This window comes from Macaca mulatta, chromosome 4 (genome assembly GCF_049350105.2).
Source record: "Macaca mulatta isolate MMU2019108-1 chromosome 4, T2T-MMU8v2.0, whole genome shotgun sequence".
Lineage (NCBI taxonomy): Eukaryota > Metazoa > Chordata > Mammalia > Primates > Cercopithecidae > Macaca > Macaca mulatta.
The window spans coordinates 164,886,965-164,904,421 of record NC_133409.1 but is presented as its reverse complement, the minus strand read 5'-3'; the positions used below and the strand labels follow the sequence as shown (position 1 = coordinate 164,904,421).

The following is a 17,457-nucleotide window of genomic DNA, read 5'->3' as shown; positions in this document are numbered from 1 at the left end:
CTGAGTAGCAGGGACTACAGGCACGCACCACCACACCTGGCTAATTTTTTGTATTTTAGTAGAGATGGCTTCCCTGTGTTGGCCAGGCTGGCCTTGAACTCCTGACCTCGTGATCTACCTGCCTCGGCCTCCCAAAGTGCTGGGATTATAGGCGTGAGCCACTGTACCTGACTGATAAAATTTGTTTTTAACTCCATTTTCAAGTTGTGCACTGTTGCGACTATATAGAAATACAATCGACTTTTGTATATCGGCCTCGTACCCACAGACTTTGTTAACTTCACTTAGCAAGTTTCATAGATCTTTTTGTAGATTCCTTTGGGTTGTCTGCAAATCAGTCATACAAACAATCATGATTGTCTACAAACCTCTTCTCAGTCTTTTTTCCCTTTTTCTTGCCTTACTACATTGGTCAGGACCGCCAGTGATAGTGTTCTATAGAGGTGATGAGAGCAGGCCACCTTCCTTTGTTACTGACTTCAGGAGGAACGTGTTCAGTGTCATATACAGTGTCGGCTATAGCTTTTTGTAGACATTCTTTATGAGATTGAGCCGTCTCCTTTTCTCTTCCTAATTTGCTGATAACTTTTTATGATGAACAGACGTGGGCTAATAGTTTTCCTGCATCTTTTATGATGACCATTGCTTTTTCTTCTTTCGTCAGCAAATGTAATGAATTACACCAATTTGGGAATGTTGAATCAATGTTGCATTCCTGGGGGAAAAAAATCCACTTGTTTTTAATATATTGTTCTTTTTATATATTCCCAGATTTGATTGAATTTTGTTAAAGATTTTTGCATCTGTGTCTTGGATACTTTGTTACTTTCCTTTCTTGTAATAACCTTGTCAGATTCTGCTTTCAGAGTTATGCTGGCTCTGTGAAACGAGCAGTATATCCTCTTTTCTATTTTGTTTGTCGTATAAGTTTGATATTACTTCTTTTTTTGTGTGTTTGGTTGAATTCACTAATGAAACAATTTGGGCCAGTAGCTTTCTTTGTAAAAAGTTCAGAAATTGCAAATTCAGTTTCTTTAACAGATACATGGCCATTTAGGTGGTTTATGACTTCTTTCCGTTTTAGAAGGTTGTGTTTTTCAAGCAGTTTGTCTTTTTCATCTGTGTTGTCACATTTTTAATTTAAAGTTGTTCGTACTGTTTCCTTGTTCTCCTTTTAATGTTGGTGGGCTCTATCTTGGTATCCCTTCTTTTATTCTTGATGTTGGTGATTTGAGACTGAGGGAAGGAAAGCACTGATCTAAGCATGGGATTAGATTCCTGAAATTGGTAAGAGCCTTTCCAAAATCTTTCCATTTAGCACTAGATATTTTTCTTTCTTTTTTTTTTTTGTAAGGCAGAGTCTCACTCTTGTCTCCCAGGCCAGAGTACAGTGGCGTAATCCTGGTTCACTGCAGCCTTGACTTCCTGGGCTCAGGTGATTCTGCCACCGTAGTCTCCCGAGTAGCTGGGACTACAAGTGTATGCCACCATGCTTCACTAATTTTTGTTTTTGTTTTGTTTTTTTTTAAATAGAGACAGGGTTTTGCTGTCTTGCCCAGGGTGAGGCCCTTGATTGATTCTGGAACTCAACTTTGAAAGTGGAAGGCCTCTCTGAGAAGAGGAAGAGAAAAAAAATGGGAGGGAGCTGACATGAGGGCGTGGGCAGTTCATATCCAGGCTGTGTGGCTGCACTGTTGGGAGCTGGGAACTGACCAATGAAAATACCATGAACATGTGAGGCATAGGGGAGCGTGTCCAGCTGGCAGGAACAATGTCTTGGTGGCACTAAACTTAATTAACTACCTGTGTCCCAGATTACTTGACAATGAAAAGTTGACTCAGTGTCATTTCATTATAATATTTAAAGGAGAGTTCAGCCAAGCAACAGTCAAAAAGAGCCATTTTAATAGATTCTATTTTTTTAGCCATTTTCAGTCAGCCTGTGTATGCGATGATTCTAAAAATTGTTTCAGATAATTTTTTAAGATTTTGGGTGATTTGTGTAATATTATATTAGTCAATACTAGCTGTGATTTTGTTGTTGTGGTTTGGTTTTGTTTGAGAAGGAGTCTCGTTCTGTTGCCCAGACTGGAGTGCAGTGACACCATCTAGGCTTACTCCAACCTCCGCCTCCCAGGTTCAAGCAATTCTCCCATGTCAGCCTCCCGAGTAGCTGGGTCTGCAGGTGCTCACCACCACGCCCAACCAATTTTTGTATTTTTAGTGGAGACGGGGTTTCACCATGTTGGCCAGGCTGGTCTCAAACTCCTGATCTCAGGTGATCCACTTGCCTTGGCCTCCCAAAGTGCTGGGATTACAGGTGTGAGCCACTGCTCTCAGCTACTCTAGCTGTGACTTTTACATTTTGTTCTGTGCTTTGACTAAACTGTAATTGGAGTGATCCATAATCTGACCTCTCTTTTACTTGCTGACAATTGAATGGACAACTTTGACTTGATCTCTACTAATTCAAACTATGCCTTGCTTCTTGTTTTTTAAATTTTTTCTTGGGTGGTGGTCATCACTTTCAGTTTCTCTAAGTAGTTTTTGAAAACTCAAAGGTTTTCTGTAGAATAACTTTACTTTTAGACAAATGATATATGTTCATTATTGAAAAATTCCAGCAATGTAGAAAAGAACAAAGATAGAAAAAATGCATGCAGTCATCATTGTGAAATAACCACCATTGAGTGAGATTCATTCAAGAGTATCTATATAGTATACCTCTGTGTATATTCAGGGAGAAGTCCTGATTGACAAAGAGCTTCCTGTTAAGGAATAGTACTATACACACTTTGTTTTCTAAGTTGGTTGTGTTTAATATAACATCAATTTAAAATAAGAAAAGGAAGCCAAAGTGAAATAAGAAATTGTTGAACATAAAATACTTCTTTATCCCAAGAAATAAGTTTCTAAAAACTCTCTAAAAGGTTAAGAAAATATGAAAATAAGAAGTGGGAATCAGCTGGGCACAGTGGCTCATGCCTGTAATCTCAGCCCTTTGGGAGGCTGAGGCAGGAGTTTGACCTGGGCAACATGACGAGACCCTGTCTCTGTGAAGAATACAGAAATTACCTGGGCCTGGTGACGTGCGCCTGTAGCCCCGGCTACTTAGAAGACTGAAGTGGGAGGAACCCTTGAGCCCATGAGGTCAAGGCTGCATTGAGCCAAGATCGCACCACTGCACTCCAGCCTAGGTGGCACAGTGAGACCCTTTTCCAAGAAGAAAAGTAAAAAAGTTGAAATCACTCTTAACTTGAAAAAAAAATAAAACTTCATGTTTCAATTTTAGATGATATTGGTCAATACCCTGTTATGAAATCAGAAAAAATAAATTATATAACACTTTCTTTTCTTCTCTCCCAATTTTTGTTACGGTTTTGTTTTTTGTTTAGTTTTCTTGGCGATTTTATTATTTTGTATAACTATTCCCTCCATTGTTCACTCTCACTTACATGTTTATGTAGATTTACTGCTCTCTGTAATTTCTCTTACCGAGGTTCCCTCTATCCCAGGTTCTTTATTTTGGTTTGAAACCTGGCTGGCTGTATTTTAACATCAAGCATTTTTTTCCAGGAGGGCCTCAGAGGTGTCAGATTCCTTACATTTTTGAAAACTTAATTACTTTTCTTCTCACCTCACCTTAGTAAAAGCCTTTATAGTCTTTTTAAATTCCAGCTTTTTTTTTTTTTTTTTTGAGATGGAGTCTCTCTCTGTCACCCAGGCTGGAGTGCAGTGGCGAGGGGACTACAGGTGCCCGCCACCACACCCAGCTAATTTTTTGTATTTTTAGTAGAGATGCGGTTTCACCGTGTTACACAGGATGGTCTCAATCTCCTGACCTCGTGATCCGCCCACCTCGGCCTCCCAAAGTGCTGAGATTACAGATGTGAGCCACCGCACCCAGCCCTTAAATTCCAACTTCTATGGATAATATCAAATCTTGTCCCGCAACCCAGTCACCCTCCTTTGAGACCCCTTCATCTTACTGTTCCAGTATGAATCGATTGCTCTCCATAACCTGAGCTTTTGAAATACTAATTTAAATGGTATTTATTGACCCTGAGTAATTTTGGTTTTCAGTGTAGTATGCTGTCAAGGAGAAAGTCAGTGAAGGTTTATTTGTAGAATAACATGAAAAAGAACAGTTGACAACTCTGTATACCGTTTTTGATCTTGCTCTGTCTCATTTAATATGTCTTCAAAGATGTGTTCATATAAGTATATAAAGATCTCTTCTTTCTCTTTATTTTTATTTCATTCTTTTTTAAGTGATGGTGTCTCTCTCTGTCATTCAGGCTGGAGTACAGTGGCATCCTCTTAGCCCAGTGCAGCCTCAAACTCCTGAGTTCAAGTGATTCTCACCCTACTCAGCCTCTCGCCACAGGCACACCACCATGCACAGCTAATTTTTTTTAGTTTTTAATGTTTTTGTAGTAACAGGGTCTTGCTATGTTTCCCAGGCTGGTCTCAAACTCCTGGCCTCAAGTGATCCTCCCAGCTTGGTCTCCCAAAGTGCTGGAATTATAGGTGTGAGCCACTGTGCTCAGCCCTTCTTTCTCTTCAATGGCTGTCTCATAAGTAGTCCACTGAACAGACGTCCCGTGCTTAATTTAGTGCTATTGAAGGGCGTTTAGGTTACTTTTAAACGTTTACTGTTCCTGACTGTGCTTTAGTGAAAAGCTTTCTATCTGTGCTATTTTTGAGTATATTTATTTGTAAGATCAGTTCCTACAAATGAAATTTCTATATCAAAGGGTACATGCTGTTGTTTTAAGATGAAATAAGTTATAGACACAAAGAATTATAATTTGCATATAAGGAGGAAAGAATAAAAGCAAACACTGGTGTATCTCCCTACTACTCAGTTGAAGAAACAGAGCGCTCCCAGTGGCTTTGTCCCTCCCTCCAGTGTGCTCCTCAGTGGTTATTATTGTGCTTCCTCTCTTTCCCTTACAGGAGTAAACAGTGTCCTGAATTTTGTGGGTTTTTTTTTTTTTTTTTTTTTTTTTTTGAGACAGAGTTTCGCTCTTGTTACCCAGGCTGGAGTGCAGTGGCGCAGTCTCGGCTCATTGCAACCTCTGCCTCCCAGGTTCAAGTGATTCTCCCGCCTCAGCCTCCTGAGCAGCTGGGATTACAGGTGCCCGCCACCACACTCGACTAATTTTTTGTATTTTTAGTAGAGACGGGGTTTCGTCACGTTAGCCAGTCTTGTCTCGAACTCCTGACCTCAGGTGATCCATCCACCTCGGCCTCCCAAAATGCAGACATTACAGATGTGAGCCACCACGCCCGGCCTTGAATTTTGTGTTTCTTATTCCTTTGCTTTTTGTTATAGAGTTAATACATATTTCTGCAACCCTAAGTAACATAAGTTTTGCCTATTTTTATACTGGTTACAAATTATATCACAATTGTTTATATTCCTCTTTAACTTGCTCTTTTCACTCAACATTAAGGTTTTGGGGATGCATCCATGTCAATGCCTAAAACTTTGGTATGTTAATACCAAAGAGGAGTATTACATTGTGTGAACCTACCTTGGTGTATCTATTCTTGTGTTCATGAATATAAGGGCTGTTTCTAGTTTTTGGCTGTTAAGTACAAATGCTACTGTGAGCATTCTTGCCTGGCACAAGGACAGGAGTGTCTTTGAAATATAGTCCAAGGACTAGAACTGCTGGGCCATATGGTATGACAATCTTGTTTATTTAGGCAACTTTTCTTAGTGAAATAGAACATACAGAAAATGCACAAATCAAAATGCATAGCTCAATGAATTTTCACCAAGTACCCATTTAGCTGGCTCCCAGGAAAGAAACTGAACACACACCAGCCCCTTAGGAGCCCCGTGTCACTTTTAATCACAGTCTGTAACGCTTGCTGCCCTAGAGTAACTGCCTACTTTCCTGACTTACAATCATATCGTTTTGTTTTGTTTTGTTACTTGCTTTTAAGTTTTACATGAATGGTATCCTACACTGTGATTGTTCTAGCTTCTTTTTTTGTTTTGTTTTTGAGACGGAGTCTTGATCTGTCGCCCAGGCTGGAGTGCAGTGGTGCGATCTTGGCTCACTGCAACCTCCTTCTCCTAGGATCAAGCGATTAACCTGCCTCAGCCTCCCAAGTAGCTGGGATTGCAGGTGCACACTACCATGCCCAGCTAATTTTTGTATTTTTAGTAGAGACGAGGTTTCACCATCTCTCTGGCCAGGCTGGTCTCGAACTCCTGACCTTAGGTGATCCACCCACCTTGGCCTCTCAAAGTGCTGGGATTACAGGCATGAGTCACTGCACACAGCCTGTTCTAGCTTCTTTTGCCCGACATTGTTTGTCAGATGCATCCATGTTGTAATGTGTGGTCGTAGTTTGTTTTCATTGCTGTGCAACATGCCATTGTTTGACTGTAATACAATTTGGGTGTCCATTGTACTGTTGATGACCTTTGGGTATTTGCTAGCTTTTTTCCTTTTTTTTGAGACAAAGTCTCCATTACCCAGGTGGAGTGCAGTGGTGCTGTTACAGCTCACTGCAGCCTCAACCTCAGACTCCTCAATCAGTCCTCCCACTTCAGCCACCCAAGGAAGTACAGGCATGCACCACCAAGCCTGGCTGAGTTTTGCAATTTTTGTAGAGATGGGGGGGTCTCTCTGTGTTACCCAGGTTGGTGTTGAACTCCTAGGCTCAAGCGATCCACCTGCCTTGACCTCCCAAAATGCTGGGATTACAGGTATGAGCCACTGAGCCTGGCCAGTTTCTAGCTTTTTTTGAATACAAATAATGCTCCTTTGAACACTTTGTAATACTTTGGTTGATGCAAATATACAAGAGTCTCTCTCTGGAAAATATAACCCAGTTAGAATTGCTGGATGTATCATATGTATTTTCAGTTATAAAAGATGATGTCAGATGATTGTGCATTTTAAATGTTTGTATTTTGTCCCCACCCTTCATGGTTGTTGTAGGCCTTTATTTTCCACCAGGAACGTCCTTAGGAGAGTGCCTGTCTCCCCACACCCTAACTTTTTTTTTTTTTTTCTGAGATGGAGTCTTGCTCTGTCACCCAGGCTGGAGCGCAGTGGCGCGGTCTCGGCTCACTGCAGCCACCACTTCCTGGATCCCAGCGATTCTCCTGCCTCAGCCACTCCAGTAGCTGAGATTACAGGCACCCGCCGCCAAGACTGGCTAATTTTTATATTTTTAGTAGAGCCAGTGTTTCACTATTTTGGCCAGGCTGGTCTCAAACTCCTGACCTTAGGTGATCCGCCCACCTTGACTTCCCAGAGTGCTGCTCGACCTCCCAAAGTGCTGGGATTATAGGCGTGAGCCACAGAGCCAGGCCTCCAGACACTCTTATTTATACGTTGTTTCATCAAAATGTTTTTCTTTGCCAGCCTGATAGGTGAAAAGAGATATCTTACTGAAGATAAATTGATACCTGAGACTATTTTATAAGCAACCCTAATTTAACACTTGGTTTTCTTTTGTAGCCGGAGACCTCAGATCATTGTTCCCTCCCAGAGGATCTAGTGAGTACTTCCGCATGCTGTGGATTGGGGTTAATTGCGTCTTTGATGATAAGTGTTATAAGGAAATGATAGTAACAGCTTCATGAATTTCTTTCTCTTTGGTTGATGATCAGTGACTTTTTAATCTTACATGATCATAACTATATTATGAAAGTGGTAGCAATAGTGATATTATGGGTAGTCTTTCCCCCAACTTAAAAAATAAAAATAAAGTTCTATTGGTTTTCTTTAAAAGGAAATGAAGAGGAAGACACAGCTCTCCTGCCTTGCTCTAGGGCTCAGGCTTGCTCTACTTGTTTTTCAAGGATGACTTTGTGACCTTTTCTCCACTTGAGTCCTCCTAAGAAAAGCACAAGAGGGCCACAATTTGATTGTCTTGGCTTGGATTCAGCTGCAGGAGTGTTCTTGTGCATTTTGACCTCAGCATGTTGGCTTTGTCCTGTCCTCGCCCAGATATGGAAGGGGGAGCAGTACTTCCAGCTGGCAAAGCTGGTCACATTTCCTGTGTCTTCATAAGACTTTGCTACCTGAGTTGACAAACTCCAGTGTACCATGTAACCAGATTCAGTGACTATTTCAGAAAAGAGTTTTTTAAATTTTGGGTTTCTTGAGTTTCTAGAATCCTGAGTCATTCTGATTTTCAGTGATTCAGGATTGGATTGTTCTAGATGTCTGAAACTCAGGAACTACGATAGCTTTTCAGGCAGAGACAGCATTGTCTTTTAGCAAATCTCCTTTAAATCCATTCTGTTATATAAAAGGGTGTGTGTGTGCGTATTAGTCCATTCTCATGCTGCTATAAAGAACTGCCTGAGACTAGGTAATTTATGAAGGAAGGAAGTTTAATTGACTCACAGTTCTACATGGCTGGAGAGGCCGCAGGAAACTTAGAATCATGGCAGAAGAGGAAGCAAATGTGTCCTTCATGATGGCAAAGGGGGAAAAGCCCTTGTAAAACCATCAGATCTCGTGAGAACTCATTATCAGAAGAACAGCATGAGGGTAACGCCCCCATGGTTTAATTACCTCCTACCCGCTCCCTGCCATGACACATGGGGATTATGGGAACTACAATTCAAGAGGAGATTTGAGTGGGGGCCCAGCAAAACCATATAAACACACACACACACACACAGATTTTTTTTTCCAGGCTCCAGAATAGACATTTTTTTTTTTCCGAATTCCTGGAGCATAAGTGTCGGATTGCATTTAGAAAAGCCTGTCTACCATGGATTGTGGCAGTGTTGCTTTAGAAGCCACATAGACTTTCTTTTTTATTTCAGTAGTCATCATGAGAAGGCTCTGATTTGTTGACTCCATATGTTAAGTCAACTCTGGAACAGGATCACATATTTGAAGACTGAAAGTAACTGCTTTTGTTCAGTTCTACATTTGGCATCTTATTCTGATGGTTGCAGTGTACTTTTCCGTCTGAAAGTTTTTTAGTAGCCTTTGGCAAAAAGCAGTAATACTTACTACTTGGGAGTATTATTTTTTATGCCCAGTTTCCCAATTTTAACTATCTTGAGGTCCTAAGTTAAAGGCGTGGGGCTTGAATGATAGATGATTACTGAGCAGAGATACATTTCTCACATCAGACTTAAACCTAGGCTTGCGATCTAGTAAATGGGCACAGCTTTCAGACTCACCTGGCGCTGGGGGACTTGTTTTAGGGGAGGGGTAAGGGAGGCTGTTGCTGTATGTCGGAAATAATTCTGCTTGGGAGACATTCTTGCCAGGTGTTAATCAGCCCATTTTTGTTTCTACATCTGTGTGTGTAGAGCTCTGGAATAGAATTGTTAAGTCTGAGCGAGAAAAAGCATAGTGGGTTAAAGATGAATAAAACGAAGAGAACCCTCTTTCCTTGGCAGAATCTGCTTGTACATTTCTTGTGTGTGCTTGTCTCTCTTCTTCCTGCCTGGCCCATTGCAGAGAGTATTGGAAGTTTCCAATCACTGGTGGTACTCTATGCTCATCCTACCTCCTTTGCTGAAAGACAGCGTGGCAGCGCCCCTGCTGTCTGCCTACTACCCTGACTGTGTTGGCATGAGCCCCTCCTGCACCAGCACAAACCGCGCCGCTGCCACTGGCAATGGCAGCCCTGGGAAGCTGGAGCACTCCAAGGCCGCCCCCTCCGTGCACGGTGAGAGCCATTCCTGGGACTCCCTGCTTTCCATTCCCCACTCCCCTCCCTGGGGAATGTATGAGTAAGCAAAATGCAAAGGATTTTTTTAAATGTGCAGGCTGGGCACAGTGACTCATGCCTGTAATCCCAGCAATTTGGGTGGCCGAGGCAGGACGATCCCTTGAGGCCAGGAGTTCAAGACCGGTTTGGGCAACATAGCGAGACCTTATCTCTAAAAATAAATAAGTAGATAAAATTTATTTTTTAAAATGTATGTGACCTATGATATAAAGCCCCTCATTATTTCATGGAAATGGTTGTACTGTGGATCAGTCATATCATTTATGTATAGTGTGTGGTTAATTTTTCCTCAGTAATTTGGAAAACCTGCAACACTCTAATTATCTACAGGACTTAATGAGTGTTTATTTGGAAGTTGGATTGCTGTCTCGTTTAATGATAACATGAACTCTGACTTACCGGGAAAAAGTTTTCAACTACATGAACAGTCCTTTTTTCTCTGAGTCTTTCTGCCTCTAATTATTGCCATTGGTGATTCCAGAAAAATGACCTACTCTCAAAAAAAACTGCAGGGCAGGCATGCTTTTGATTATTTACTTTATTTTATTTTTTTTGAGATGGAGTCTCGCTCTGTTGCCCAGGCTGTAGTGCAGTGGCACGATCTCGGCTCATTACAACCTCCAGTTCCTGGGTTCAAGCGATTCTCCTGCCTCAGGCTCCCGAATAGCTGGGACTCCAAGCATGTGCCACTACACCTGGCTAATTGTTTTTTTTTTTTTTTTTTCATTTTGAGACAGTCTCACTCTGTCACCCAGGCTGGAGTGCAGTGGCACGATCTTGGCTCCCTGCAACCTCCTCCTCCCAGGTTCAAGTGATTCTCCTGCCTCAGTCTCTCGAGTAGCTGGGACTACAAGCACATGCCACCACACCTGGCTAATTTTTATATTTTTAGTAGAAACGAGGTTTCATCATGTTGACCAGGCTGGTTTCAAACTCCTGACCTCAAGTGATCCACCCCCTTCGGCCTCCCAAAGTGCTGGGATTACAGACGTGAGCCACTGCATCTGGCCTGGTTATTTACTTTAAAGGCATCTTTAAAATTCTACATTCGAATTCTTGGTGTAGAAGCAAGAATTCTGGATTTCCTACACCTGGACAGGAACAAATGGCATTTTTGATTATGCAAATAGATTTTTGCACTGTGGTCCTGTCTTAAGGTTTTGTTTTTTTTTGTTGTTGTTTTTTACCAGTAACACTGAAATCTAGATGTGGTGGAAATCAAAGCTAAAGTGTAATTCCCAGGGTTGACGAAGATGTGATGAAGAGGCACTTGACTACTGTTAGGGAGAGTGTATGTTCACGAAGGAAGATGTGGCAGCGTGCATCAAAAACTGGAAAACAGAGACTCTTTGACCCAGCAGTGCTATTTCTAGGAATTTATCCTAAACAGCTAATCAAACGTAAACCCAGAGATTAGGTACAAAGAAATTTCTTTTCACATTGCTTGTAATAGTGAAGTAATTGGATGAAATTTAATGCCTAGCAATAGGGAAATGGTTAAATAATAAGAAAATATTATACAGCCATTGAATGCATATGTAGTGACACAGGAAAGTATTCATGATATTGTACACATTAAAAAGCAGGTTAGAAAACGACACTTTCATGACATTTTTTTCCGGTTTTGCAAAGGCAGATATCTATTATATGAATATTCTCTGTTAATAGACACAGAAATAAGGATAATGTATACCCCTAAATGTAACTCCACTACTGACATAATCAGGGGTTAGTGATTGTTATTTACGTCTATGAACCTATTCATTTTATAGTCAGAAAAAAATGCCATAAAAGTTATTTTAGGCTGGGCACAGTGGCTCACGCCTGTAATCCCAGCACTTTGGGAGGCCGAGGTGGGCAGATCACTTGATCAGGAGTTCGAGATCAGCCTGGCCAAAATGGTGAAACCCTGTCTTTACTAAAAAAGAAAACATAAAAAAATTAGCCAGGTGTGGTGGTGCATGCCTGAAATCCCAGCTACTGGGGAGGGTGAGGAAGGAGAATCGCTTGAACCTGGGAGGTGGAGGTTCCTGTGAGCTGAGATTGTGCCATTACACTCCAGCCTGGGTGACAGAGCAAGAGTCTGTCTCGAGAAAAAAAAAAAAAAAAGTTATTTTGAAAACGTATCTCGATGAGGAATGGGCATTCAATGGATACAGAGTTTGTCTTATAAGATGAAGAAGTTCCAGAGATCTATGGCACAGCAACATGAATGTACTTAACACTACTGAACTGTACACTTAAAAACAGATAAGAAGGCTGGGTGCGGTGGCTCATGCCTGTAATCTCAGCACTTTGGGAGGCTGAGGTGGGTGGATCACGAAGTCAGGAGATCAAGACCATCCTGGCTAACACAGTGAAACCCTATCTCTATTAAAAATACAAAAAAAAAAAAAAATTAGCTACTAAAAATACAAAAAAAAAAATTAGCTGGGTGCAGTGGCGGGCGCCTGTAGTCTCAGCTACTCGGGAGGCTGAGGCAGGAGAATGGCGTGAACCCAGGAGGCGGAGCTTGCAGTGAGCCGAGATCGCACCACTGAACTCCAACCTGGGCGACAGAGTGAGACTCCATCTCAAAAAAAAAACAACAAAAAAAACCCAGATACCTGGGCATGGTAGCTCATGCCTGTATTCCCAGCACTTTGGGAGGCTGAGATGGGTGGATCATTTGAAGCCAGTACCTTGAAACCAGCTTGGCCAACATGGTGAAACCCATAGCTACAAAAAATAGAAAAATTAGCCGGGTGTGGTGGCGAGCACCTGTAATCCCAGCTACTCAAGAAGCTGAGGCATGAGAATTGCTTGGACCTAGGAGATGGGAGATGGAGGTTACAGTGAGCTGAGATCAGACCACTGCACTCCAGCCTGGGCAACAGAGCAAGATTCTGTCTCAAAAAAAAAAAAAAAGTTGATAAATTTTATGGTATGCATTTTTTTTTACCACAATTAAAAATAAAAAAATTTTTCCATGCTATAGAAATTAAAGTTGAGAATATTGTGAAGAAAGAATGAGAAAAAAATTTATGTACGTTTTGTCTAACTGGGTGGAGGAAGCAAAGGTATTTATGTAGGGTAGACATGGAGCTTGTCTTGGCTTTTTGGTTTGCTTTTGCCCTTTAATTCTTCTGGATTTGGAAGTTACAGCTTGCGGGAGTTGCCCATTTGTGTTACCTATCAGTTCCAGGCATGAACCGATACTTCCAGCCTTTCTACCAGCCCAATGAGTGTGGCAAAGCCCTCTGTGTGAGGCCGGATGTGATGGAACTGGATGAGCTCTATGAGTTTCCAGAATATTCCCGAGACCCCACCATGTACCTGGCTTTGAGAAACCTCATCCTCGCACTGTGGTATACTAACTGCAAAGTAAGTAAGGGCATGTTAGCCAGTAGCACTGGACAGAGAAGGACCATGTTGAAAAGGAGGGAATACTTTATCTGGGGATGGACACTTTTACGCCAGGGTTTCTCAACCTTGGCTTTGTTGACAATTTGGGCAGATAATTGTTTGTGGTGGGGGCTGTCTTTGCACTGTAGGATATTTAGCAAGATCCCTGGCTTCTACCCACTAGATTCCAGGAACACTTCCCACCTGTGAAAACAAAGTATGTCTGTAGACATTTCCAAACGGGGACAGAATCACCCCTTGTTGAACACCACTACTTTAGACCACAGATAGAATGCTGACTCTCCAGTGGTGAGTATAAGGTGCAAGGTTTGATCCGAGGAGTTCCAATGACAATGGCAAGAGGGAAAAACATCGAAGATTGAATTACAAATCCTTGAGGACAGGAATTTTTATTCACCCCGGCGTCCTAAATCAACCAAGACCAGTACTTTTCTTCTGTTGGGACTAAATAAATGTTAGGGCTGTCACACTGTACCCACCTTGAAAAAGGTGAAGATAAATTGTGGGGAGAATGGGAATACTAGCTAAAAACAAAAAACAAAGGGGCTGGGTGAAGTGGCTCATGTCTGTAATTCCAGCACTTTGGGAGGCTGAGGCAGGAGGATTGCTTGAGCCTAGGAGTTCAAGACCAGCCTGGGCAACATAATGAGACCCCCATCTCTACAAAAAATTTAAAAATTAGCCATGTGTGGTGGCACATGCCTGTAATCCTAGCTACTTAGGAGGCTGAGGTAGTAGGATGGTCTGAGCCTGGGAGGTCAAGGCTGCAGTAAGCCATGATTGCGTCACTGTACTCTAGCTTGAGTGACAGAATGAGACCCTGTTTCCAAAAAAAACCCACAAAGATTCTCTTGACCCTAGCATTTTTCTGATTTATTAATTTAATCAGCAATTTGAGTCATTGCTGAATTCAGAACGTTGTGCAAGACTGCCAAAGTAATCTTAACTAAAGAAAGATATGCCAGTTTCACCATGGCATTTCACTGGATTAGAATCCAGAATGAAATGACATAGCCTGATTAAGTTATGGCTGTTAATGCGACTGTATGAATTATAGCCAGGTGAGTAGGCTGTGCAACTGATTTTCTGCCCAGTAGCCTTGAAATAGGTGCTCAGTAAACCAACTGAACAAAATTATGGTCAGAATTTCCTATAAATAAATTATAAAGAGTGGTGGTGTGGCCCTGTAGTCCCAGCTACTTGGGACACTGAGGCAGGAGGATCACTTGTGCCTAGGAGTTCAAGACCAGCCTGGGCAACATAGTGAGATCCCGTCTCAAAAAAAAAACCAAAAACACAACAAAGAAACAGCCTTGGATTCATTTTTCTTTTGGCCACATTTCTTTTTGTTTGACTTTGAAATTTGACTTATACAGGGGAAGAATCTTATAGCAGTCCTAAACTTACCTGGATCTATTTTAGTTTTTCGTAAGATAGAATTTATTGTGTATACTGGCCGGGCGCGGTGGCTCACACCTGTAATTCCAGCACTTTGGGAGGCTGAGTTGGGTGGATTACTTGAGGTCAGGAGTTCAAGACCAGCCTGGCCAACGTGATGAAACCCCGTCTCTACTAAAAATACAAAGAATTAGCTGGGGGTGGTGCCAGGTGGCCTTTAATCCCAGCTACTTGGGAGGCTGAGGCAGGAGAATCGCCTGAACCTGGGAGGCGGAGGCTGCAGTGAGCTGAAATCGTGCCACTGCACTCCAGCCTGGGCAACAAGAACGAAACTCCGTCAAAAAAAAAAAAAAAAGAATTTACCGTATATACTTAATATTAGAGTGGGAAAACATAAATATATTTGGTTTAAAAGAATCAAAGACTTTGAAATGTGTGCTTTTTTTTTTTTTTTTTTTCCCTGAGACATGGACTTGTTCTGTTGCCCAGGCTGGAGTACAGTGGCACCATCACAGCTCAGTACAGCAGCCTCGCCTTCCCAGTCTCAGGTGATTCTCTCATCTTAGTCTTCTGAGTATTTGGGACCACAGGCACGTGCCACCATGCACAGCTAATTTTTTTGTAGGATGGGATCTTGCTATGTTGCCCAGGCTGTTCTCAAACTTCTGGGCTTAAACAATCCTCCTGGCTTGGCCTCCCAGAGTGCTGGAATTATAGGCCTGAGCCACCACACCTGGCCTTGAAATGATTCTTGTTAAACTTCATGAATACAAACAAATGTATTATCTTCTGCAGCAATGCAAGCCGGTGTTGTATGTGTTATTTCTTGAATATTCGGTTCTGATGGAGCTGGGGATTGGTGACAAGGGGCAGAGGAGAGGCCTGGGGTGGGAGTTGCTTGGTGCCTGTTCTTGCTTCCTGACGCTGGGTGGAGGTAGTGGCATCATTACTCTTGAGTCTTTGAAACAGATCAAGGCCATGCCAAGGCTAGGTGAGCAGAGAAAGATGGTGTCTTTTTTTTTTTTAGATGGAGTTTTGCTCTCGTTGCCCAGGCTGGAGGGCAATGGTGCGATCTTGGCTCACCGCAACCTCCACTTCCTGGGTTCAAGCGATTCTCCTGCCTCAGCTTCCTGAGTATCTGGGATTACAGGTGTGCACCACCACACCTGGCTAATTTTTTTGTGTTTTTAGTAGAGACAGGGTTTCACCGTGTTAGCCAGGCTGGTCTCTAACTCCTGACCTCAAGTGATCCACCTGCCTCGGCCTCTCAAAATGCTGGGATTACAGGTGTACGCTACCACGCCCAGCTAAATTCTTTGTGTTTTTAGTAGAGATGGGGTTTCACCATGTTGGCCAGGCTGGTCTCGAACTCCTGACCTCAGGTGATCCACCCGCCTTGGCCTCTCAAAGGGCTGGGATTACGTGCTGTAAAGGCATGAGCCACCATGCCCGTGCCCCCGTCCCCCGAATCTTATCAGTCACAAGAATCCAGCTTTTTCTGTGGTCAGTAGTATCAGCAGCCTGGATTTCCGTAGTGGCCTTTGTTGAGTCAGGAGTGTGATGTGCTCTCCCCCCATGCACCTGCTGCAGTCGTTCTTGCTCAGGGAAGACCGACATGATAAAATGTAAATCGCCGTATCTTCCTGTTGTCTCCTCCTCCTGCTTTTTCCCCACTGGGGAAACCTCCCTTTGTTCTTACTGTCTTAGTGATAAGTGATGGATTTGAATTACCCAGAGAGATTTTTTTTATTATTATGGTTAAGTACTCATAACATTTATTTGTTTTAAATGGAGAAAAGGTCTCGCTATGTTGCACAGGCTAGTCTCAAAGTTTTGGGCTCAAGTGATGCTCCTGCCTCAGCCTCCCAAAGTGGTGGGATTACAGGCATGAGCCACTGTGCCCAGCCCCATTCCATCTTAACCATAGTAAAATTTACAGCTCAGTGGCATTAAATACATGTATAATGTATAACCATCACCGTTATCTGGTTCTAGAACTTTCTCATTATCCCAAGAGGGAACCCGATACCAATTAAACAGTCCGTTCTCATTTTCTCCTGTTCTCAGCCCCTGGCAACCACAGATCTACTGTCTGTCTGTATAAATTGTGGTAGATATTTCCAGTAAATGGAAGCATATAATATGTGGCCTTTGGTGACTGGCTTCTTTCGCTTGGCATCATGTTTTCAAGGTTTATCCGTGTTTTAGCACATGTCAGAACTTCACTCACTTTTATAGCTGAGTAATATTTCATTGTACACATCACATTTTGTTTACCCGTTCATCCATTGATGGGCATTTGAATCGTTTCCTCCTTTTCCCTATTTGAATACTGCCGCTGTGAACATTTTGTTTGAACGTCTGTTTTCAGTTCTTTTTGGTATATACTAAGGATTGGAATTACTGGGTCATATAGTATTTTAGGTTAAACCTTTTGAGGAACCAAAAAAAGTTTAAAAAATTAATTGGTTTGCTTTTTAAATTGAGAAACATTGTATATGTTTATCATGTACAATCTGATGTTTTGAAATACACATATATATATGTTGTGGCCAGGCGCGGTGGCTCACGCCTCTAATCGCAGCACTTTGGGAGGCCAAGGTGGGTGGTTTACCTGAGGTCAGAAGTTTGAGACCAGCCTGGCCAACATGGTGAAATCCTGTCTGTACTAAAAATACAAAAAATTATCCGGGCTTGGTGGCAGGCGCCTGTAGTCCCAGCTACTTGGGAGGCTGAGGCAGGAGAATTGCTTGAACCCAGGAGGTGAAGGTTGCAGTGAGCTGAGATCGTGCCACTGTACTCCAGCCTGGTGACAGAGCGAAACTCCATCTCAAAAAAAAAAAGAAAATATATATACATTGTGGAATAGCTAAATTGATGTAATTAACATATGCCTTACATCATATACTTACCTTTTTT

At 42.3% G+C, this 17,457-nt stretch overlaps 1 protein-coding gene across 2 annotated transcripts in view; it reads left to right on the top strand.

Annotated features, from left to right (window-relative positions):
* The window catches only part of KDM1B (lysine demethylase 1B), a 68,750-nt gene that overhangs the window by 22,792 nt on the left and 28,501 nt on the right, over positions 1-17,457 (top strand). For both annotated transcript variants that reach the window (XM_078000919.1, XM_028847814.2), the window contains exons 8-10: positions 7,491-7,529; positions 9,462-9,672; positions 12,914-13,098. In XM_078000919.1, coding sequence (XP_077857045.1) covers positions 7,491-7,529; positions 9,462-9,672; positions 12,914-13,098 — 435 coding nt within the window. The remainder of the gene's footprint in view (positions 1-7,490; positions 7,530-9,461; positions 9,673-12,913; positions 13,099-17,457) is intronic.